The 25,514-nt window shown below is 43.0% G+C and overlaps 1 protein-coding gene across 1 annotated transcript in view; it reads right to left on the reverse strand.

The window, feature by feature from the left end:
- Positions 1 to 25,514, reverse strand: part of erf (Ets2 repressor factor) — a 45,501-nt gene that overhangs the window by 15,826 nt on the left and 4,161 nt on the right. Inside the window, exon 2 of the mRNA XM_080734863.1 lies at positions 1,782 to 2,016. Within this exon, the coding sequence (XP_080590989.1) occupies positions 1,782 to 2,016 (235 nt within the window). The remainder of the gene's footprint in view (positions 1 to 1,781; positions 2,017 to 25,514) is intronic.

Raw genomic sequence — 25,514 nt, forward strand, 5'->3', positions numbered from 1 at the left:
ACACACACCTTTTTCTTGTCCAATTCTTCAACTCAAACATTTAATATTTGAACACGTTATATTTGAACTGAGGTTTAAAATGTGCCATCTCTCTCTCATGGTGGTGACTTTCTGGAGTTTAGTGGCAGCCACATTAATCACATCCAACGCTGCCTATCTGACCTCGTCTTATGTATTTGAACAAAGCCTTTTCCATGTTGTCATGCTACACTGAAAGCACCTGTTCATCCCCGGTTGTCAGTCCATCATTGTCATTTCCAAAGAAACGCTCCCGTCTCTCATTTCTCCCTCACGTTGGGACACAGCTGAGCTCACTGTGATTCATCTAATTGTTATGTGTCCCATAAATGCCCCAAAGATGCAGGTTTAAGTTGAAACTGTCGAGAAAGGAAGATGACACAGGCTCAAAGTGATCGAAGACAACAGAACAGGTGACAGGTGTGGAAGGCTCAAAAGAGGGGAATGAAATGTGAGCTCTAAAAGAGGCAATCACACTTCTGTTTACGCTTCCAGGCAAGTGGACTCAGGAGTTACACAAATGGAATTAATGGTATCAAAAATAATCTTTCTATCTTTCTTCCACCTGCGCTCCTTCATTCTCTCCTAAAAGCACAAGTGATGTCATTTAACCATGGCATGCATGGTTTAAGTGCAGTTACAGTGTCAAGAACGGCAAATCAGTGAGCCGATGGCCTAGTGGTTAAGGCGCATACCACATATAGGCGCTGATGCAGCCCGACTCACAGGTTAGATTCCCCAGCCTGACCCTCGACTCTTTCCCGTTTCCGGTCAGATCTCCACTGCACTACAAGCGTTAAAATGGAGAGAAATTACGAGGTTATGTCCTCAGTTCACGGCAACGACTAACGTTACATCAATTTTATATTGCATAAGTAATAGACAATATGACAACGTGATGAACATTATTGGTTTACAAAAGCAGTTATGCACTGGGCTCAAGTGACGGGAGGCCTGCACTGTAGGCAACTCTGCATGGTCAGCGGTAGTGTGTGTTTGTTGTACTACCTACATATAGTAAGCTACAGCAGCTGATATGGCTTCTATCAAATCAAATGCAAATGGCCGGAAACTGTGCAAAAGGAATGACCCCGAGAAAGGAATTACTCTAAGCTGATAACAAGATCAGATTTCACTGACAGACAATACAACCTGTTGTTTATTAAAGGCTATCATGCAAACATTTGACCATAGCGGCTGCTGTTCTAATCGTCAAGGTTTAACTGATAGTGTAGCCTGTTGATAAATTAACACGTCTTTATCAACAAAGCACTCGGATGGGAGTTAGCACTAAAAATGGTGACCTGCAGGAACTAGTCACTATAGAAATGAGTCACTGCCATATTGACTCACTTGTCAAAGAAATGAAAACTACAGCAATATGGCAAAATGGATTTGAAGAGGACAACAAATGTGAGCCGAGACAAACAAAAACGAAAGTATCACGTGTCATGGCTTTTATCAGAGGAGAAGTGGTCTGAATTGTTTTTAAGTAAATCATTTTTTTGTTTCCTACATTTAGTTATTTATTACCATATCAAAAGATTTTCAAAAATGTCCACCAACAAAAAGTAACATTTTGGAAAATAATTACATAAATTAATAAAAAGAAAAAAAAGAGGAAAATAAGTTTGGGAACCGTTGCTGTGTAGACAAGACACAAATCATATCAAATGGGGGTCCGCGGCCTAATACATCAACTTGGGGGGAGGTCTTTAAAATGAACAGAATCACTGAACTACAGTGAAGAGGGTGCCTCTCACCTTAGCGCGCGGCTGAGCTTGTCGTAGTTCATCTGGGGTTTGCACTTCCTGGCGCCCCACAGTCGGGCCACCTCGTCCGGGTCCTTGATGACGAACTCGCCGTAGTCGCCCTGCCAGGCGATAACATCGTGGTACTCCTCCTTCCGCAACAACTCCAGGATGAAGTGCCACAGCTGGATCTGCCTCGAGCCGGGGCTCGACTCCGGCTTATAGGCCCAATCTGGGAAGGCGAACCCTGGGGGAGAAGGAAGACAGAGAGAGAGAGTGTGAACCAGGGTGGTGAATGTGAACATAGATGTCTTAAGTCTGTGGTTTTCAACCAGTGGTCCTTGAGGGGGTTTCGAGGTTGTCCCAAGCTAAATGATGGAGAGTTGGTAACCAAACAGACCCTTATAGATCTTTAACTCTTGAGAGCGTTAAGTTTTACGCTCTCAAAAGTAAAATTGTTTAACATCTGCATTACTATACTCAATTAGAAAATGTAGAATTGTTATTTTGATCAACGTTCGCCTGTTATCTCACCTAACGGTACCAATATCAATACAGCATGAAATTGTGGACAAAATCATATCCAACGATAAAGTTTTTTTTTTTTTTTGTCTGTCATTCTATGTTAAATGCACGTCTCCGGCTCAGCTGAAAGCACAGTGGTAGCGGGCGATTTGATTTCTTTGGTATTTCCCCCCCTTTTTCCTGCATAGTAGGCCTACTGCGTTTTATTTGTCTGTCATTCTATGTTAAATGCGCGTCTCCGCAGAAAGCACAGTGGAAGTTGGCGACGTGTAAATAAAAAAATAAACACTTCTTTGGTATTTTATGAAAACGTTGCTACACTCAATTTTCCCTGCCATGAAGCTTCAGCGTAGCCAAAAGCTCCCAAGCCACGAGTGGGCGTCAACCTTGTCCAAAACCTCAGCCGATTGAGCTCCTTGCACGTCACAACGGACGTTCAGAAATGCGAGTCAACTGAATCATTTCCAGACTGTGATGCGGAGAAACAAAACAAATCGCAGAACGGAGCGAACAAGCTGGCACCCAGGCTAGGTGACATTAATATTGTCACAGGAGGAATGGTGATTTGGAGGCAAACACAGTGGAGGGATGACAGAGAGGGGGTTAGAGTTGGCCAAGAAAGATGAGACTGGAGGAGAGGTTGTGTGAGAGAGTAAGACTGAGTGGGGGGTCGGGGCAGAGATAGTGGGACAGCATATAGGCCTAACAGTGTTCTCAGAGCTCTGCAGTCAAATCAATGCCTTGGCTGTCACTATCAAAGCTGGGGAATCAACGCTAATAAAGCTGATAGCTCAACAGGCCTTCAAACTCCTAAAGACAAAATATAAGCTGAGATTTTATGACTGCTGCAAGTCCATGCACTCCGCATACAAAAAGACACACAGAAATGATATAAACATTCACACAGTAGGGACCATGGCCTATGTACAGCCACAACACACACATACCACCGCACGACAAGTTTATATAGGAATTATGTTCTTTGTTTAGTGTGAGAACCTGACTGTATTTAGGTGAGTTTCTGCACAGTACACACAACCTACGTATAAACACAATTGGATTTGCACCCAACACACACACACACACACCCCCCCCCCCCCCAACCATACACAAATATGCACACGCACGCACACACACAAGCCTACAGTAAAAAGCGCGTTGTAAAGCTGTGGCTTGCAGTAAAAGACTCAACACCATTTCAACACAAGGCTAAAAATGCACGCACGTACACACACACATAGATACACACACACACACACTCTCATTAGGACCAGATGTGCTTTGGCAGTAAGGCTAAGAATGCAGAGGGTGGGAAACATATGGGCATGCTGCAACAATACAGAATGTGTGTGTGTGTGTGTGTGTGTGTGTGTGTGTGTGTGTGTGTGTGTGTGTGTGTGTGTGTGTGTGTGTGTGTGTGTGTGTGTTTATGTGTGCATTATAATAAAGACACACAATATATAGACTAGCCTAAATACCAGCGCTACAATCAGTTTCCCACAGTGAAACAAAGTACGGCCATATCTACATATGCCAAGTTTGCCAACCACAGTGAACTGTTAACAATGATAGGGAGATGTGTTGAAGGCTTCTTTAATACTACAACACTGCAGTAGTTGCGACTATTGGCCTGGCAGGGTTTGGAGAGGTACTAAAAAGTCAACACTCAGGCATATCGAGGTGCATCCGAGTTTCTCCAGTGCCTTGCACTTTCAGACAAGTACTCGAAGCTGTACTTCTCTTAAGTCTAGCAAATCTAGCGCTAGAGATTGAAAATATGTCAAGTGATTTAAATAATCTATCACACTGATAATGAATAATCATTTGCCCTACATCAAGTGTATTCCCAGATGACTGCAAAGGATTTCCAGCCTAGTACCAACACTCTAGCTTTTGGTTTAAGCTTGTAGATCTGCTATTTTTGAAAAGTTTGTGCAAAATTTGTGCAAGTCTTTTATTATTTTTGACCCGATTCTATAAATGTCTTCTAAATCCTTCTAAGGTTTTTGAAAAAAGCATGTTTCTGTCAGTGGTTCTAAATTTTTTTCATGTCAAGGACGCCTAGAAGTATTTGGCGGCCTACACCCATCTAAAAATATTATTTATCAGGGACCCCCCAGAAGCAAATATTTTAGTTACAAATGTTCGCTTTAAAAAAGATATATTCAAAGATTTGCAAAAAAAACATGATTTAAGAGCAGATCTACAAGCTTGCAGCGCAGCACTCTTGTGCACTTTGTACATATAAGGCTGGGCTGTGTAGTGCACAGTGCACTCAAACAAGATGCACTGACATTATTATACAGAAAATAATGTATGACTTTAGTTCTTTAAATTAAACAGCTGTTGAACCAAGGCCAGTCAACCGGCAACATTTCAACTGATTATTCCAGTTGTAAAACCATGCGGGCATGGCTGACAACGCTGAGCAACTGTGTACTAGCACAAACATAGTGCCTTGCTCAAGGGCCTAGCAATGGCTGGGCGCCATGACTTTCCCAGCTGTTCCAGGGATTTGAAAAACCCAACCAGTCAAAAGACCACTTGTGTGACAGGCACGCCCTGCCTTGAGATTACAGACGATGAAATTAAAAAGGTTTCATTTTAAAACACAGATCCACTTTGAGGAAAAAGGTTACCTGAGGCTCTGTCATATACATGTACGTATTATACATGTCTTCTAAACCAGTGGTCCTGGTTCCCAACTCCAATTCTGGGGACTAGGCCCAGAGTAACTTGCTAAATCTAATTAACTGCACAGTAAAATAGAACAGTAGAAGCAGTCTTTTTTCCTAATTCGCAAAAATATCTATGATATTGCCAATCATATTTTGCAATATCATTGATTTAAAAAAAGGGGAAAAAAAAAAGATATATTTTGATGTTTACATTACACTTCTAAGGGCCATCCACTCCCCCGTTTGAATCTGTATATCAATTAGAGGATATCTCAATAGAGTCCTGCCAGTGAATAATACACTGCATGCTGCTATCTGAACTACTTGTATTGTGAGTGTGCGGGAATGGGCCAGAGAGACAGACAGCAGTGGGCTGTGTGGGGTAGCTGATAATAGCTATTTGAAGGCAGATTACTAATAAGGCTCTAGCATATGATTCATACAGAAGACAATGAGGCCGTTATCACAGGGGATGGTTAGGCCTCGAGACCAGAGTCTGGTCTGAGTGCTACACACACACACACACACAAACAGGCATTTGAGAGATATTTACAAATCCACACACGAGAACAGACACTCATCATGACTACAGATGAAAACATCGAAAATACACAAAAGTGGTGCAATACTTTAGAGTGGGTGAGTTAACATGCATGTACATGTACGTACGCGCGCGCGCACGCGAAGTGCAAAAACAACATAGGTTTGTGAGGACGAGGAGGTAAGTGGGTTCATGCGTGGGTAGCACAAAGCACATACTGTAGACAAAGAACACAGGAATAGTAACCATGCCCAGTACCCACTGTGTACGTGTGTGTGTGTGCGTGCGTGCACGTGCATGCGATGTGTGCACTGCATGTCCCTGCTGACTCGTACCCCGTTTGTTTGTCATTCAGCTTTCAGATTCCGTCTTTCTCCCCTTCACAATGCCACCATCTCTTTCTTCCCCTTTCTTTCTTTCTGTCCCTCTCTCTCGCTCCCACTCTCTTGACACACTGTCTCCTAGCAACGAAAGCTTTTAGCACTAAGAATAAATGTCTGAGTCACGACAAATATGAACGGTCACAGAAAGTTGGGAGAATGTGTTCTTTCTTTTCTGGCCCTGAATGTTCACGGCATATTAGGCCGGTTGTGTCCCACCAGAGAGCTCTCTTTCAAGTGTCCACAGAGCTGGATCCATGTCCTTCTTACAGTGGAGAGGGCATGCTGCCGTTGCATCTTCCCTGTAGCAGTGACAGCTTGCTGTGTCTCTGTGCAATTAGCAGGGCCACCCCAGTTTCAACAAAGTTAAATATATTCACATTTTGATTGGAATTACTTGTACAGCTGATTTTTCATCAACTGTGGCACTGCCCAGAGATAAGATGATTTGGGGCAAAAGACAACTGATATTGATACAATCATGTCCGATGGGAACTTTTAGGCTAAAGCTTCATACAGGTTATCGCTAGTTCTCATAGCAACAAGAGGGAGATGTGACTGAAGCTTCCCACAGCCATCTGCTGGGTGCTGCCGACTGGTAAAAAAGAAAAAGGCTTGTTGGAGAACACAAGGCCTTAGTGTCTGTCTGTGTGTGAAAGGCTCGATGGTGGCTTCATCATAAGATCATACCGCCACCCCTTCACTGTCCCCTTATGACAGACTAAAAGAACATGAAAGCAGCTTGAGGAAAATACCAGGCTAACTTGATAATCGTGACCGCATTCATTTACGCTGGCAAACAGAGGGACAGGGGTCATTCAGTTTGAACTGAGAAAGCGAAGGTGTGGAACTGGAAACGACGAACGGGAAAAGTGCGGTGGAAGCCGAAATGGAGGTTCAACTTGTTGCAGCTGTAGTGGTTCCTGTGAGAAAAGGAAGCAGTAAATCGCCTATTTTTCATTTCATGGACCCTCGGTCTGAGATGCGTTCGAACACGGACACAAATATATTACAATCCAACCTCCATTGACTTCCAGTATTTAAAATGTAAGTTCTACCCATTGACTTCCAGTATTTAAAGTTGAGACATGAGTAGGGTAGTGATATGCACTATGCAGCAAATGGTCCATCTGGGAGCGTGCACAAGAAATGTGGCACTCACTGCTCTGCCCAGTGGTTTGTGAGATTAGCCACACACACACACACACACACACACACACACACACACACACACACACACACACACACACACACACACACACACACACACACACACACACACACACACACACACACACACACACACACACACAAGTGTTGTCAAAAATATCGGTATATCGATAAATATCGATACTGAAAAAATTAGGGATGGACATCGGTATCGGCCAATATCAGAAATCGGCAGGTATCATATCAAACCGGCCAAATCGGTGATCGGCAGGTCACTGACATAAATATGCCAAAATCGGCCAATTGTATCTCTTGCACTGCACAGCATGATGCTCGGTCCTGTGACGTAAACATTAGCAAGTAGCAGCCAGTCTACTTAGAGGCAGCCTACAGAATACAGATGGTGCCGATTACCTTTGCAATGTAAGGATATATTCCATAATCCTGTGTCAATGTCGTCTCCAAAAAGAAGGGGGGGAAAAAGCATGCGTCACCTGCTTTCCTCCTGCCTAGTCCAGACGGTCATATTAGACTGGATAGTGTCTGTGATTTTGGATATTGTACTATTGTGATTGATTTGGCATTAGTGTTCTTCTAGCTTATTGGTACTCAAATTGAAGTATGTCTTGTAGGCCTACTTGGCCTGAAACAAAAGGGTATTGGAGCAACCCTATTTCCTAGTTCTTAGCTAAAGAAATCGGTATCGGAAAAATCGGTTTTGGCAGGTCAGACCTTCATAAAACCGGTGGATCGGTATCGGCCAAGAATTTTGCAATCGGTCCATCTCTAGAAAAAATCCATTCGGTACAATACGACTTTTCCGTAGTATCGGTAGTATCGATACTACGTTTTACAGTTCGGTACGGCCATGCAAGCTGGAGTGTTCCCGAGCTGTGGCGGCTCTCTCAGCCCCCGCGAGCTCCTGCAGTAGCAGACCTACAAGCTCGCAGCGCGGCACTACCGTGACGGTACACTACATGATTGATGCGCAGCGAACTTTGGACCTCGGCTCATTTCACCTCCCGTTTGGCAAAGTCGGATGGCTTTGACATTGGACTTACCGAAAGTGTAATTATTTCTTCCAGACAGTTGATAGTTTATTTTTTTATTTGTGTATTTTTCTTTAAATTTTTTGCACTAAATTCTCCGTGGTTGCGTGGTATCGAAAATGGTATCGAGTATCGAAATGTTTTAAAATATCGTATCGAAGTTGAAAATCCAGTATCGTGACAACACTAACACACACACACACACACACACACACACAGCTTACCTCCTTGTGGCCATGCTGTTAAAATCTGCATTTTTCTATGCACTGCCTTGTCTTCCAACCCCATTGACTCTACATCTACCAATCACCTAGATGGCAGCATGGCAACGATGGCTGCTAGTGGCCCGATCCTGGAGAAAAACTCAGGAAGACAAATGACCCCCGGAGGCCATGAAGCCATTTACCCATTTCTACCCCAGACTGGAAGAATAGTCCACTCTGAATGACGCGTTAGCTGGGGAAAAACACACCATTTCCTGTCTTGCTCTGTCCCATTTACAGACCATTACAGGGCAGAAAACTCATTTACCATTAGCCTACAGAGTAACCCTGAGCCACCTGTATTCTATTCTCCTTCCAAAAGAAACACAGGTTGTAGTAGAAGCGGTGTACCGGACATGGCGGAGGCTATTTTCAACTCCTTTCTACAGGCTTTGCTTTTATTATTGGCCCCCCGTTCTGACGTCAGAGTGCTTTAGAACGCCGTCGTTAAACAACCGATAGCTATCGTTAACAGGAGGCCATTGTCTCAGCTGCCTACGGTCACTTAGACTAAACACAAACCTGTCGCCCCTACTTAACCCCCCCCCCCCAAATCATTTCACTCTTCCCCAATTTGAGTTTTTCACACTATGTTCTCTCCATTATTCCCCATTTATTTTTCCCTCCCTTCCTCCAATTCTTTGTTGGTCTATATTTAGTGGATGGAAAAGGTCGACCGGTGTCTGTCTGTGGGTCTAATGGTGCAGAGGGGAGAGAGAAAGGGTGCGAAATGTACCTCACCACCAGGCTAAAAGGCGGTGAGGTTGCATGGTGGGTAGAGACGCCAGAGACACCATCGGAAAAGGTTACAAGTGCCATGCCCACAATGTATCTATCCTGGCAAGTTTTTTGTAAGACAACAAACTGAAGCAGTTCAACTGTCTGGGCAATTCTGGACAATGTGTTGACTTAATGGATAAAATGTGTAATATTTGTGACGGCTATTGGACTGGTATTATCACAAGCCGAAATCGGGATAACAAAAGGCAGGAAATAATGGAGACTTGGTACAGGAAAAGGGGGAACCTCCAATGGGAATTAACTGGATTGGTGTGTCCACAGTCTGAAATGCAGACCAAAAAAATACAAATTACAAAACCCTTCTATTGGTGACAGTCAAGTCAGTGAGATCAAAAATAGAAATAAAGAGGAATTATAACCCCACTTGCCTTGGTTAGAAATATTAAATTGCGTTGTTTACACACATTACATTGCATGGTGATGGAGATGTGAAAAGAAAAGAAAAAACTTCTAAGGGTGCAGGTATATTTTCTCTACATTGCCTAGAGCCAAGCATCTGGGGCACTTGTTTTCTGACATTTGCATATACTGTAGAACATTTTTGGAATAGTAGAAATAGAGAAGTAGAAATAGACACAACACTTGTCTGATAAGCCAAGTTGTTTCTTACGGGGGTGATAAGACCATCTCCCATAAGATACATGTGTCCGTAATTGAATGAAGAACTTAAGTGTTGTTACTTCATCCCATGGACGGCATGGAGAACAGAATGCAGACAGCAGAGTTGTTAACTATTGTTTTAAATGCCTCTCTGTTGATCTCATAATGACGGTTAAAAGACAGTAGGTTCAAAGAGGAGGACGCCACGATGGCTCACAGCCAGAGGAGAGCAGACAGACACGCTCGCTCGCTCACACACACACACACGCTAGCGCACACCCCCCCCCCCCCCCCCCCCACACACACACACACACGGGGAAGAGGGGAAACCACAGCAGAAGAGAGGAGAGAGAAGGATAAAGCAATGAAGAAGAAGAACAAGAAAAACACTCCAGTGGAGATCAAAGGAACAGAAGAGAGATGGCTACAGGTGCAACATGTGAAGCCCTGACCTCAGCTGCCTCGTGATCCCCATCTCCAACATCAGACTGATGGTGGGAGCGAAAGGAGGGAGGGAAAGAACTAAGAGCGGTTTAGAGCGAAGGGAGTTAAGGAAAGCAGAAGCAGAGAGAGTAAGGAGAGAGGAAAAGGCACGTTTAAATTGGGAGGAGGGAAAAAAAGGGAGAAAGATATGTGAAGAGTTGTAAGCTCCTGTGAGTTTAAACCCCCAGATGAACTAGACTAACTCCGGTGAAGCACTGAGGTAAAACAAAAGTGTACGTTTGTTGATCAAGACAAATTACATTTCATTGTGGAAGTCTGGCAGAGGACATGATGGATCCTTTTACAGGCCCATGTCGGCCAGCGTTTCAGTGTAATGAAGGTATTGCCTCAACAAGCATCCACTGCACAAAATACTTTACAGACCTGAAAGCCACGGTTCAAAGCTCCTTCACTTCACCCTTAGATTTTATAAAAAATAGTTTATTTGTTGGCTGGAAATAGCCAATGTGTTGCGATGTGACGTGAGATTGTAAATATCACGTATGGTTAAAGATATGGGGCTTAAGATACAGTCAATACAAAGTAAGGAGGGCGTGAGCAGGTAGGGATTCAGCATTTAGAGGACGAGGCAGCATGGTCTGAACCTCGCACCTTGTAAGCCTTGGTTTTAAATGGTGACGCTCTTCAGTATATTACAGGTAGGGAGATGTTTCCTACGCGTGGAGACAGCTAAGCTAGTGTAATCAGTGACACGACAGCAGCCTCTCTGACCAGACTCAAAGCCGTCTCGTCCTGGTCCTGGAAGAGCTTCACTGGCTGCTGCAGGCACCAAACACTGTTATTAAGTCAGTCCTCAATTGGTGTGTTTGTTGGTGGATAATTTTATGAAAAGTACCTCAGTGTCATGAATGGGTCCATTACATTTCTCTCTTTTTTTTTATACAACAATAGCATTTCTAACCCTACACAGTATGTTGGTGTTAGTGACATCCATTGAGATATGAAAGCTCTAAACCCTGTAAGACAAATTTAACTTAGGATTTGTGATATGTTCAGCACCAGTCCAAGACCTTGTACAACAGGCAGGATGTAACAGGTTCAAACCAAGAAAAATAGGTAGGACAAACGAAATTGGTGGCTATGTTGTGTAAAAACACCAAAATGGCTTAAACGACACCAGTAATTATCAAAAACATCAGCACGCCTAAAATGCAACCCAGTCAGTTTGAGGCGTATTGTGACCTATATTACCAGGGAGAAACTATGCAAGCACACGCGCACACATGCTTTCACACAGACTGAGGTGTTTCTGAAACTGGCCTGAACATGCCTTCCACCCAGAAAATGACAAGCCTGTAAAACATCCAGCTATAATGAGCTGCTGGCTACCTGACTGACTGACTGACTCAACAAGTCAGGCTTACTTCCTATAGACAGCATGGAACTTTGGCTTGGATCATGCGTTCATACGTGCGAGTGTGAGAGAGTGAAAGACAAAGGCAGAACAAGGGATCAAGCCATGGAGGTCATAAGCGGAAAAAAGGGCATAACAAGAGAAAGACAGAACAAGAGAAAAAAGGGAGAGAGAGAGAGAGAGAGAGAGAGAAGGCATGAAAGTGAAAGCGAGGTAAAGCACGAGCAGATCGTTTCATTTCCAAAGTGCGTTGAAGCAGCATTGATTCAGCTTGCCAAGCCTAGCTGATCTGTTGCACAGCAACACACAGTCTTCTTCATAATAAGTTGTCTGTTCATTCTGCTGCAGGTAATAAGGTACTGAGGCTGACTGACGCCCAACACACTGAAGCCAGTCAGCCAACCACTGACTGAGCCATATCGGCAGCAAAAGGCAGTGAAATCATAAACCAGGCTGCTCTCATTAACACCATGGAATGTGGGGTCATATCTTTGATAAAACAGCTTTATCACCCTTAGTAGTATTTTCCTCTGTGTTCTCTGAGCCCATGGCCTGCCCCCACATAGCTGGAACATTAGCGCTTGCGGCAAAAGAGAAAATGTGAAATTAAATTAACAGCATTAGTGCACATGCACAGACATGGCACTAATGTCTACAAATCCCTATTTAACCACTTTCAACAAAGGCGTTCCCATTTTTGGCATGTGATTAGAGGCGGACATTTTTGAAATGTTTAATTTCCAAACATATAAACGTATAATTATTTTAAATAAAACATTAATGACTGATCCATAGCAGAGCTTGTATTTAGGCTATTTTTGCTGTATTGATATAAACGGCGTAAGTGATTAAAACACAAATAAGTTAAAGCCAACCATTCAGAATCAGAAATGATGTGGAGCCTGAAGAATGCACAGACAATGTGTTAATTGTATTGAATAGTAAATGAGCTAACCAGAAACAGGCTGCAGGCTAATAAAGAATGCATGAACAACATGATTATACTGAATAGTGAGTCAACCAGTCAGACATAAAGAGGCACAGACAGGCTGTTATGGAACTGGGGTGAGAAAAAAAGTTGTGGCGGTGGAAATGGTGGAGGAGAGGGGAGTTCAGAGGGAGAGAGAAAAAGAGATGATAAATTTCTTCTTTTAAATCTGGCTTCTGTGTTGTGGTCTGGCCGCCAGACTACTTTCATTTTCCTCCAATAACACGCGCACACAAGTGCACAGTCACACCACACACACGAGGTCCAAGCTGTCGACAATAACTTAGTGACTTCAACTGTTAGATTAAGCCATGTGCTTGCTCTCTCCCCACACACACACACACTAATGTCACCACAGCCCAGAATAGGAGCCCACTGCTCCAAATCCGTGGCCCTAGATGAGTGAGTCAGTCTTGTGATTCCTGCCAATCACTATTCATCTGGTCCCCTGGCTTCGTTGCTGCCGCCGCCCTGCGCTAAGGCGACTCTCCTCCTCTCAGCATCTTTCCACGCAGACAAACCGTCTCCAAAGCCTATTAACGCTTGTTGCAGCTAGCTACTGATCCTGCCCAGAAAAACATTGCATAGCTGTGCTTCCATTAGCGATATAGATGAGATAGCGGGAAAGGGGGAAATTAGAAAGATTGAGGGTTATTTGCTGAAAATAATGTGAAGGTGGAGGGATGTACATTTTTTACAAGAGCTTATCTTCTTACAAACATTACAATGCTTTGAAGAGCTCAAGACAAATCTTTGAAATGTCTAAAACCAAGAGCAAAATGAGTAGGAATGCGAATTAATTCTAAACAGAGAACGATCTTCTAAATATTTCATTTAAAAACACTTCAGCTGCTTTTCCAGCGAGGAGATGAGTCTCTCGATCAGAGCCTAGAAACCGCAGCGTGGATGAGATGCTTATGTCTGACAGGGATTTGGAGACCTTGTCTTAACGATCAACAACTGGATTGTGACACTGCGTTGGGTTGGTTCCCTTACACAGACAGAAACCAGGCAGGCCAAGACACACTGAGGAAGACTTAAGGCCAACTCTCAGCGTCATTTGCCGTTTTTTTCTCTCCCCCCTTTGCCATGGGGCGCAGAGATTTGGTTCCACCAGTGCTACCACTCTGCTTTAATGGGATGGTTATCGTAGAAATGTCAAAAGCTACCGACTGGATGGATCTGGTTTCACCACGTTCCTCTGTGAACAAATGTCAGTACGCTGCCATGGCAATTGGCTGAGCTGTCCACGTTTAACTTCTTGATAGCTCCATTCATTGAAGAAACCTGATTTGGTTTCTTCAGCCTTGTCTAGTTGACTCCATTTCAACCGATACAGGGTTAGAAAAAAAGGAACCAGCGCAGTGGGACAGAATCTCGTCCAAAGGAACAACATTCATTTTTAATTTCTTTTGACATTTTATAGGATACTTTCAGATCTTTTCCCGCTGTGCTCCAAAGAAGGTCCAACAAGTGTAATTTCTTCAACATGACAAAGTGATTAACGGTTCCAGGCCTTCCTCCACCGTCTGTGCATACTAATGCTGAAAACTTGTGAAACGGGGGACTTTCTACATGTGTCACGTCTTAGTCAGTCTTTCCTTATTGGCAGACCCCCATGCTTCTTAATCCTCCAGTCTATTGCATTAAAGTAAGATTCTCTAGTCTCTAGACTGAGTGGCTCTCTCTCTCTCTGTGTAAAAACATTAAAGACAGGGGCACGCTGGCGTCACCGCAGGGAGATGGCAACCCCAAAATGAGCACGCTCCTCAATAGCTTTAGAGGGGGAATTACAAGAGTGTGTGTGTTAATGCAACGCAGGCATCAGCCATTTACATGAGTGTGTGGGTTCCAGGGCCTCTCAAATAGTGTGTGTGTGTGTGTGTGTGTGTGTGTGTGTGTGTGTGTGTGCGCGCGCGCGCGCAAGCATGGAGGGGAGAGAATGAAGGAGATGAGTGATTGAGTGAGCGACAGAAACAGAAACCAAACTCAAACATTGTGTGTTATCAGAAAATGCAGCACGCAGGAATACAATCTCCCATTAGAAATGGATTACTTGTGTGTCCTCAAATCACTGTAAAATCACATGCCTGGTGTGTGAGCGTGTGTGTGGGTGTGTGGTCAGTTTGCTAAATCCCCCCAGCTGTGATTTAGTCTGGGGCTGTAAGAAAAAGACTGCAGAGACTCTCGGGAGCTCGAGTAGGGGAGTAGTTTGGAAAAACGAGGGAGAGGAGGCAAGAGAGAGAGGAGTGAAAGAGGCCAGACTAACTTTATGGCCCATCTCCGGTGTTGACCTGGTCAAATGGTGCCATTGTTATCAGTGAAACAATTTATAGCCTCTCTTGTGAAGCAATTTATCAGGCCAGGCCAAGGCCTGACAAATCAACCCACTCATAACAAGTTGAGGTAAAAGAAAATAGAAAGACAGTAAATATAGAAGAAAGGGTATGGTTCGCATCCTGTGGGAATAGAGTACACGTCTATTTCGAATGCTGGTGTTTTGTACTGTCAATGTCAGCTCTCCCTCCCTACCTTGTCAGATTACCTTCAATGTTCTCCAGCCTTGCAAGCAGGAATGAAAAGTGGTTTGGTACGTACCGTCATGACAGTGCTTACATAAGAGACAATAGTTCTGTGAACAAATGGTTGTTATGTTATATGGACAAAATGCTTCCTAAAAACAATGTCGGTGTAAGAGCCACTGGAAAAATCTCTAGTATGCATAATACTGGTGGAGATGTCATGGGGGTGAGAGACAAAGCGTGTTACGTTGAGGTTGGGTCAAAGAGCATGGGATGAGAGACGGTTTGAGTCAGTGTGTGTACTGGGTCGGGAGAGCATGGGATATAGTGACGGTGACCGTATGTGACAGCAAGGCTGCTTGCAACCAGCTGAAACTGTCCAATTAACAACATGCTTTTTGTTCAAATAAGTGTTGAATAGCTTGTTTGTTCACAAACAGGATCTATAATAGCTCCAAACCAATTGGGAGACAGAACTCCTCCGAAATAAACAAGTTGAATTAGAAGTGATGAAACAAAAACAAATTGCAAAATTGGAACAATACATTGAATGCCCTTTTCAAGATGGCCGCCAAGTACCAGGATGCCACGTTCCTAGATTTCTAGTGCACGGATACATTTTTAGTGCACGGATCGTGCACGCCCATGCACCATGTATGCATCATATGTGTAGTACTTTTTAACAGCTTTCAAACAAAAAAATCCACTTGGAAATCCGTTCAGGCATTCATGAGATTGAAGCCTTCAAAGTCAGACAAAACAAACACTGCCACCTTCCTACATTTCTAGTGCACGGATCAATTTTCTGTGCACGGATCGTGCACGCCCATGCACCATATATGCACCATATGTGTAGTACTTTTTAACAGCTTTCAAACAAAAAAATCCGCTTGGAAATCCGTTCAGGCATTCATGAGATAGAAGCCTTCAAAGTCAGACAAAACAGCCATTTTTGCCATTTTGAAAGATGTGTTTGTTATAGGGATGCCCCGATCAGGGTTTTTTTGCTCCCGATCCGATACCGATCAAATATTATTGCTTCCGATTCGATCCCGATCTTTCCCGATCCGATCTTTTGGCAAGGCATTAAGAAAAAAAAAAAATTCTATTCATTCTATCACTTGGTTCTCAACCTTTTCAGGCCGTGACCCCCAAAATAATCATATTTTAACTGGGGACCCCCGACCCTGAAGAGTTGAGGAAGTATATTTTGTATAACACGGTTCTATTGTGAAAATAGCAGATCTACATGCTCACAACGCCTCACAACGCGAGGAGTTGTGAGCATGTAGATCGGCTATTTTCACAATTTCTGGCTTTAATATTTGACAATTTGGCCAATGTTTAATTTGTCATTTTAGAGGTATTAAAAAGTCCTTAATTTTTCACTTTCGAAATGTGCAGATACCCTCTATACACTTAAACTTTATGTTGATTTGTTTACTGTTGAGAGAGAAAACAATGTTGCACATTAAGTTAATCATCTGGGGACCCCCCCAAAATAATTTGAGGACCCCCCTGGGGGTCCCGACCCACAGGTTGAGAACCACTGAGCTAGTTGACAGTGCAGAGAGACATAATTGCCTTCCTTTGATCCATTAGCAAGGGGCCAATTACTACTTATTGGCATCAGCTGCCAGCTGTACACAGAGTCTGACACAATCACCTTCCCTCTGCAGTGCTCTGTCTGTCTCATTTCTCCAAAAGCCCTTGAATATGATTGAAAATGATTAAGGATTACTGTGATTATGGTAAGCTTACATTTCATATCGCATTCACCTTACCTGTAACTTTCAGTACTCCCAGAAAATATTTTTTTGAAAAAAAAAAAAAAAAAAAAAAAAAAAACTTTTTTTTTTTCCCGATTTTTTCCCCCGATCTCCGATCTTATAAAAACGGCCATATCGGCGGCCGATCCGATCACGTGATCGGGATCGGGCAACACTAGTTTGTTATGGGGCTAACCATGCAATTTCGTGATTGCGATCATGCCTAATACATTTTAGGCATTTTTAGAAAAAAATTTGAAAAAAAAATTTTTTTTTTCAAAATGGCTTCCAACTCGGGAAACTCGGGCTGTGGCAGCCTGGGACTACTGTAATAACTCGGGAAACTCGGGCCTTGGCAGTCAATGAGTTAAGCTGATCAATGAGGACATTTCTCCCCCGATCGATAAAATTGGTAAATTAACCTAAATATTTATTTTCTGTTTACTAAAGAGCTGGAGAGATCTGTGTTTCTGAAGAACAAACACTATAGAAATGATTACTATCGTTGCAATTATTTTTATTAGAAAACTTTTTTGAACAAAACAATATCACCTACACTGTGTTAATCACTATATTACCAGTAAGACTCCCTAGTCAGGAGATAAGCGACAGTCACATCGTACACACAAACTTTAGAAGGCAATCGTAGGCAATCAGGAGGGAATATGGGAAATGGAACAGATCCATGTGTTAATCACTATATTATCACAGTCTATAACAGGCCCCCGTCTTTTGTCAATCGTACCAAATCTCTTCAAAAAACTGATCTACAAATTCATGTGGCGCAATACAACGCATTGTGAACTTGTAGATCTACCACTTCTACTGAAATGTTCCAAAATAGGAACACTAGGGTTAAGGTGGTGAATCCCCCTTGTCTTTGTAAGCAGTTCTGGATATGTCTATCAATTGCACATGTCAATTAACAAGTGCTAAATAAATATGTGCTCATAATTTATTTAATTTGGGAAGGTCAATAAACAAAATACAAAAAAATACTTTCAATGGCTAAACAAGGCAAATATTTCACTACCTGGCCTATAGTAGATATTAACTTTTGTGCCGTCACTTTTGTGCTCAACGTATTCGCTGTTGTGAATAGTGTGAAGTTACATGGACGGAATGTTTAATCCATACATCAAAAAAGCAGATTTACTTGCTGCTGAAATGGTAGCAGTCTAATGCCCCGCGTCATCCGATGGCCCAGCCCCCTAACCACCTCCCCTGTCCAACTACTCCTCTTCTGTGCCCACTTCCCGCAGTCTATCTTTGATCTGTCCAGAGGTGAGAAATATGCTGCGACCTGTCAATGTTGTGTGAGGTGTGTGCGTGTAAACGTGCGAGAGGATGCACATTCTGTCTGTCCGTGTGAAAGAGAGACAGGCGGTACGTGCGTGTCAGTGTGTGTGACAGAGTGCATCCATTTGGAGTTCGTCTACTGAACTACTGTCTGTGTGGAAGAGGTGCATGCAAGTCTGAGAAAAGGAGACTTGGTGTGTGAGTGTGGGACAGAGAAAGAGTGAGAGAGATCGTCTGCTTTCTCATCACGTCTGCCCTGATCAAGGAGACGTCGGATCGGAATCTCACCAACAACACACTGCTAAGACAAACAATCGTTTTTACGGCTGTGGCTCCGCAGCAGTTCCGTCTAAGAGAGGGTCAGTCTGTCTGTCTGTCTGTCTGTCTGGCGCCAATCTAGCAAAAAGCGGGACCGATGAGTGCCACATTTTCCTGAGCACACTGCCAGTAGGCCACAGAACAGTACATACTCTTTTCATACTCATACATACTCGTTTCATACTTTTGGAACTATTCAATTAACTCTTACCGCCCAACGAACGCTCGTTTATTTGTTCACGACGCCGAACGAATGCTCGTTCTTTTCCCCGGCAGAGCCTGTCTGAGCAGATGGGGGGTGGCGCGGGTGTCTGCAGCAGCTACAGCACCTGTAAAGCTAATCTCAAATCTTGAGCACACATAAACAATAATGGCGGCGCGATCAGTTCTCTGGTTGTTTTCTATGCCTGGATCTAGTTTCTATATTTCTATGCTCTAAACTGGTGCAACAGAGGGACAAACTTCAGCCTCGTCCATTGGAACAGCTTCGCCCGGTCCATTATATATATTTTACAACTCGATGAAATACGCCTGTCTTTTACAAAAGATTGTGGTTGGAAATAATGGATGGATATTTTTCTATAAAATCGCAAATGTAAGCTACTTTGATGGCAGTTTCAGACATCCTTAGATCCTTAAATGGCAGTAAAAGATTACAATGCTATAGAAGTAGTTGATTTCCAGGGGGCTGTCATGCTGAAACATTTCCCAAATTTTTAATCATAGATGTCACAGGCTGGCCACATGAAGTCCAGATCCACTTGGAGCCACACTGTTCCCATGCCATGTGGATTATTATGATTCAATTTTTAAGAAGAAAGCACACAACATTGATCATAAATCCACTCATTTACACACTTGGCCCCCCCTTTCGAACACAAACTAGTTGGTTTCTCTAATACGCAGTCCCGAGACAGACAAACACCTCCCCCTGTACACAGTCACACCACACACATACAGACAGCCACAGAGACCTAGGGCGAGTTGTAACAACCATTGGAGGAGAGAGGAGATTGGGGGAAGCTAACCACAGGTTTCCCACTGGATCCATGGCTGGTACAGAGCTACAGACCAAACAAGCCAACCCCAGACACCCTGCACACTCTGTGTCTACTCCAATGTCTCTATGTCTGTCTGAATGACATTTCTTATTTCGACTGCCTCCCTCTTTGTCTCCCCTACTCTCTACCTTCTACTGTCTCTGGGAACCAGACAAGACAATCGCTACAGGCATATTGAGTAGGTGTGCCCCCTTCTCACAGAGAAAACATTACGCATTTGACATGTTTGGCTTATTGCTCAACAACTGAACACTCTTCAACACACACACAGAGGATGAATGAGCAGGTAGCACCGTAGAAGGCTGCTTTGCTGTAAGGGTTGATACTTGCTAGTGGATGTGCTGGCTGCCACAGGGATCAAGCCTGTGAATTTTTAATAAGAGGACGGGACAGTCACCGGCTCACGAATTCTCATGACATACCAATATACATACTAATTCACAGGGTGCAACGAATTGGGATGGCCATTTAAAATGAAAACTAACTGGTTAACACAACTTGTTAAAGTTTAATTGACATTTAACGATACAAATAAAATGTACTATTTTGAATAGAAAATGTTACTAAATCTTAAACACATTTATATTTTTACTTTTATAATCAATAACGGTAATTAAATGAAGCATGATTAATATTTTAGCCACATTCATGCAGTCTTGGGGACATCCTAATTTTTATGGGGGGTTAGCTGGTAATATTGCAAGCAGAATGTGTTGTTAATGGGGATGATATTTGGGCTGTCAGAGTTATGATCCTTCGACAAGCTTTAAAAGCAAAGGAAAGGCTACTAGGACCATGTGGGTTTAAAACATATGTAAGGCCTTTCTTAGCCTTGGATATTTCACATTTTCAATTTGGTGGTCTGACCAAAAGGAGGGGGGGAGAGAGAGAAAAAAACAGGTAGGCCATGCAAGAGTACACATACAGGAAACCCCTGGCTTGGTTAGACCCAGTCCAAACAACCACAAACCTGGGCTGCCTGTGCTGTGTCTCTCTGTTTCCACGCCGGCCCCAGACAGCACGACCACAGCAACCTGCAGGTTGGCCTTTCCCTCTACCTTTAACTATGTGTTGGTTTGTTTTCTGGGCACTTGAGGTAAAGAAAAATCTGATATATTGCACTGAATGTAGCACTGCAGAGCCAAACAATTAACTTGTTTCAACTGAATAAAAGCTACTTTAACTTCCGGAATTTAATTTGGAATTCAAATGAATTTCACTTGGAATGTGGTTCCGATAGCGATGGAAATCGCTACAGATTTATAGTTTTTCCCAAAACCTCTAGAAATATTAATAATGAATAATACTCCAACAAAATATTCAGGATTATCAACAATAATGCAATTCTAGATTGTCACTTCTTCATAGATGTCCTAATGACTGGAAATGCCATTTCCATTTTGGTTCCTAAAAAAAAGAAAAAAGTAATTGGGACTTTACAACGCCTCCAAAACGGCAATTCCCTTGTAAAGCCCAGTGGGGAAGTTGACCGCCTCAGCCTCTCGAACAGGAAGAAAGAAAACTGGAAGTGTACTTGTTCAATCTCACCACCACTCACTGGTAGACTTTATAACAGCCAAAACTGACACCCCACCTGCCTCCCCAGTCAAACCCTAGACTAGAGTCTGTCTACAAATAGCAGACAGACCCAGAGTCAGACATACTTGGCTGAGGTCAGCACCTCTCCTTCTGATCACTGCACCCAGTCAAAACAACCAAAACCTGGGCTCTTCCACTATCTCCGCCCTCCACAAGGGCACAAGCAAAGACACTTACAACACTTAAAGCTTTTGGCACTGGGGCTCCCAACATCAAAAAGTGAGGAGGTCTCTGCCAGACTTTCCTATACTGTGCAGCTGCAATTAAATACTAGGCCCCACACTTATGTCAATCATTGACTTGGAAGCTCTGCTTCTCTCCACACCCTTCCTAGTTTAGTTTAATGCACAAAAAACAGGCACGGCAACACAAATCCAGGCTTTCTCCAACCAAGATGTCCAGCTAAGGTATAGGGCAATATATGGTACAACATCCTCTCTCACTGACTCTTTCTGAAGAGCTCCTGGCTTTAAATTCCTCATGGTCAGGTCCTTGATGAGACTACAGCTAAATGCTCATCTTTCACTTCCTCTTACACAATACATATACAACTATAAAACATTAACTATGTGGGAAACCAAACGTAGCCGTACAACTTTTGTCTACATTCTTTATAAAAATGACAATCTAGCTTGGTTGTTCAAGTGAAACGGGAGCAGCTGGGTTATGCCGGAACCTCAGCATCCTGTCAGGTGTTACAAAGATAGCAGTTACCCCCTGAAAAGCCTTCCTTATCAGCTCGTTGAGGCGAGTCGTTGGTTCCACTTGGCCCGTCCTGTTCGTTCATCTGCTGTGCTGGGGGTCCACTGCCACAGAGCCTGGCTCTGACTCTTGAGTGCATGCGTTTAGGAGAAGTAGTGATCCTGCAACTCTATGGATCCCGAAACTTGGATGCACAAAATCATAAGCTCTCACAGGTTCAGGCCAACAGAAGCCAATACAAGACATTTTGTGGATGACAAGCACATCCTTTCTCCTTTCTCTAAATCTACAAATCACGGCTCAAGAAGAAGCCTGCATTTTCTTTTGTCTAAACCTAACCGATACTTCTTCTTGGGATCTATAAAACTGAATTCCTCAAACTAAAATTTCACAGAGGCGGATCCCTGTGGTACACCTAATCTTTTTGCCTTTATTGATAGTACAGTATGTAGACGGGAAACTGGGAGAGACATGGGAAGTGACACGCAGCAAAGGCCGTTGGGATTGGGAATGCGCCTCGACCGCTAGGCTAGTGGCCGTCCAAACATCTAGTCTTTACTCTACACAGGACTGCAGGTCAGACCTTTCCCATATCAAGCATGTGATGTAAAATGACCAGCTACACAATGTTAACTCATTGACTGCCAAGGCACGAGTTTCACGAGTTATTGCAGTACTCCCAGGCTGCCACAGCCCGAGTTTCCCGAGTTGGAAGCCATTTTGAAAAAAAAAAAAAAAATTTTTTTTTTTTTTTTTTTTTTCCAAATTTTTTTTTTATAAAAAAATTTCTAAAAATGCCTCAAATGTATTAGGCATGATCACAATTGTGAAATTGCATGTTTAGCCCCATAACAAACACATCTTTCAAAATGTCAAAAATGGCTGTTTTGTCTGACTTTGAAGGCTTGTAACTCATGAAGGCCTGAACGGATTTCCAAGCGTATTTTTTTGTTTGAAAACTTTTAAAAAGTACTACACATATAATGCATATATGGTGCATGGGCGTGCACGATCCGTGCACAAAAGATTGATCCGTGCACTCGAAATTTAGGAAGGTGGCAGTGTTTGTTTTGTCTGACTTTGAAGGCTTGTAACTCATGAAGGCCTGAACGGATTTCCAAGCAGATTATTTTGTTTGAAAGCTGTTAAAAAGTACTACACATATGATGCATATATGGTGCATGGGCGTGCACGATCCGTGCACTAAAAATTGATCCGTGCACTAGAAATCTAGGATAGTGGCAGTCTGGTACTTGGGGGCCATCTTGAAATGGCATTCAATGAGTTAAGCTATAAGTATTGTTTGCTTGCCTAATGTATGGTCTACTCTCTGCACATATGTTCCCAACACTGTATACACTATAGTACAGTACAAATGCACTTGGAGAACAATTCTCCAAATCCCTGTGTATCCTATGCGTACGTCAGAAAAATATACCACAATGGCATTATTGCCAATGCCATGTTAAAATAGCAGTTTACCATGAGAAACGTCACAGCTTGTCCACGTGTACATGTGTCTATGGGTTTGCTGCTCTGACATCATGCTCTGATGTCACTGTAATGTCAGGGGAACTCTACCAGAGGGCACTCTACCAGAATGGGTTTGCCGCTCTGATATCACACTCTGGCTTCACTGTGATGTCACCCTAACAGAATCGCTTTTATGCCCATATATGGAGTTCCCTGATGTCATCGATATTAATGATGCCCTGTTAGAGAGATCCCTGTGATGCCAGGGGGAACAACATCCCTTTTATGCCCATATATGTAGATATGGAGATCCCTGTGAGCCAGGGGAACAAATCCCTTTTATGCCCATATATGGAGCTCCCTGATGTCCAAATCCCTACATCTGTGATGCCAGGGGAACAAATCCCTTTTGTGCCCATATATGGAGTACCCTGATGTCCACACGCCTAATGTCCACATCACTCGCTTGTCACCCTGAGGCGTCTTACTAGTATAGTTGGGTTCCCATCACGTGTGTGACACCAACCGTAACAAGCCATATACCCTCATAAGAGAGTGCGCAATGGGGCTGAACGATCATTATCGGCGTTGAGATATTTGGCATATCTACCCCCCAGGACCACCTAGACTACGCCACCCCTCCCCCTCTTGCACCAAAGCAAATCCTTGAATGGATCTCATGGTAAGCAAAAAAGTGTATCTGATTAGGATTGTAAAAGAGAGAAGCTTCATCAGAAGTTTCTTTTTTTATGACACCATCATAGTTTACCAGTACAATGTCAAAGAGTAGCTTAATCCCGAGTTTAAAGTTAGAGTAATTTCCCAATGTCAACATGGTCATATGAGAAAGGAGGTAAAGGAGCCCCTGATTTATGTGTTAAGCAGCCCTACACCATGAGTCTCTATTCTTGGCAAGCAACACATATCTGTCATTTGTAATATCTGCAACAAGACAAGGGCTATGTATGTTTAAGCTTAGGGATCTGGTTGGAAGCACAAAAAGCAATGCGAGAGATGAAAACACTGCTTGCAAAGGGAAGCTGGTCTCCCGCAAAAACTATCACATCACATCCCAAAATATCATGAGCTTGTGGAGGTTGATCCTTTTTTAAACTCGTTAAAGAGTTTTCTATTTTTTTAAACTCTATGCACTGGATAAACTTAATTAAAGCGGACTTGCAAAGATAAAAAACAACCAAGTCCTACAAAGCTTTCTAATACACCCACGGTTTATATTTTGCCCAGCATGGCCCTGCGCTGACTGTTTTGTTTTCTTCACTCTCTGACTGCTTTCATGGGATTGCCATAGTCATCTCACACACAGACACACTTCCAGGCCAAAAGCGGCCTTCCGTAGCATAGAGGGACGGCATGAAAAACAGAGGCTGGGGTCTTAGTTCAGGTGTATGTGTGTGGGGGGCGCAGCGTCCTGATGACAGAAGAAAAGCTAGACGACACACCAGAGAACTGCTGACGTCACTGCAATAGCGACCAGTGGTACTTTTTCCACACCTTGCTTTCCTAGCCTGGGACCATCAGGTATTAGGAATGTGGTTGCGTCAATATAAATAAGCTGGACAGGAGTGTACGAGCAAGGGAAATGTGAATAGCATCGCACTTTATATTTTTCTGTCACGTCCTGTTATTTTGTTTTTTGTCTGCAGACACGAGAATCAATGGTCAACACCTTTTCTGCACCTCTCTCCATTAAAACTTTATTTGTCCAAGGAAAGTTAACCTAGAACAAATGGCCTATTCTGGCAATGCCCACTTAAGCCGGATTTATAAGTGCCGAAAATAGCCAGTCTACAAGCTAGTTCGTGTTTTGTTTTTTCATAATGAAAAGGGTGTCAGGGATGAGATTCAGAAATGTATTGTATTATTTAAAATATGCATTCACAGTTAAAACTGGTACAGCTAAAAAGAATTGGAAGATACATTTGAACCAAAATACTAGTTTTATGTATGAAATATTGAGACTAAAACCAAGGACAATCATCTTTAAAGACTATATGACATTTCGACTATGCCTGCACTTCCTGGTATTCCAGTACCCCTAATGTCCTCAAAAACCTAAGCTATAGACCTCCCAAAACAAAATGATAAGATTAATCCTTAAACTTCATCCCAGAACCCATCTTCTACCTGC

Source organism: Nannobrachium achirus (genome assembly GCF_963921795.1).
Source record: "Nannobrachium achirus genome assembly, chromosome: 10".
NCBI lineage: Eukaryota > Metazoa > Chordata > Actinopteri > Myctophiformes > Myctophidae > Nannobrachium > Nannobrachium achirus.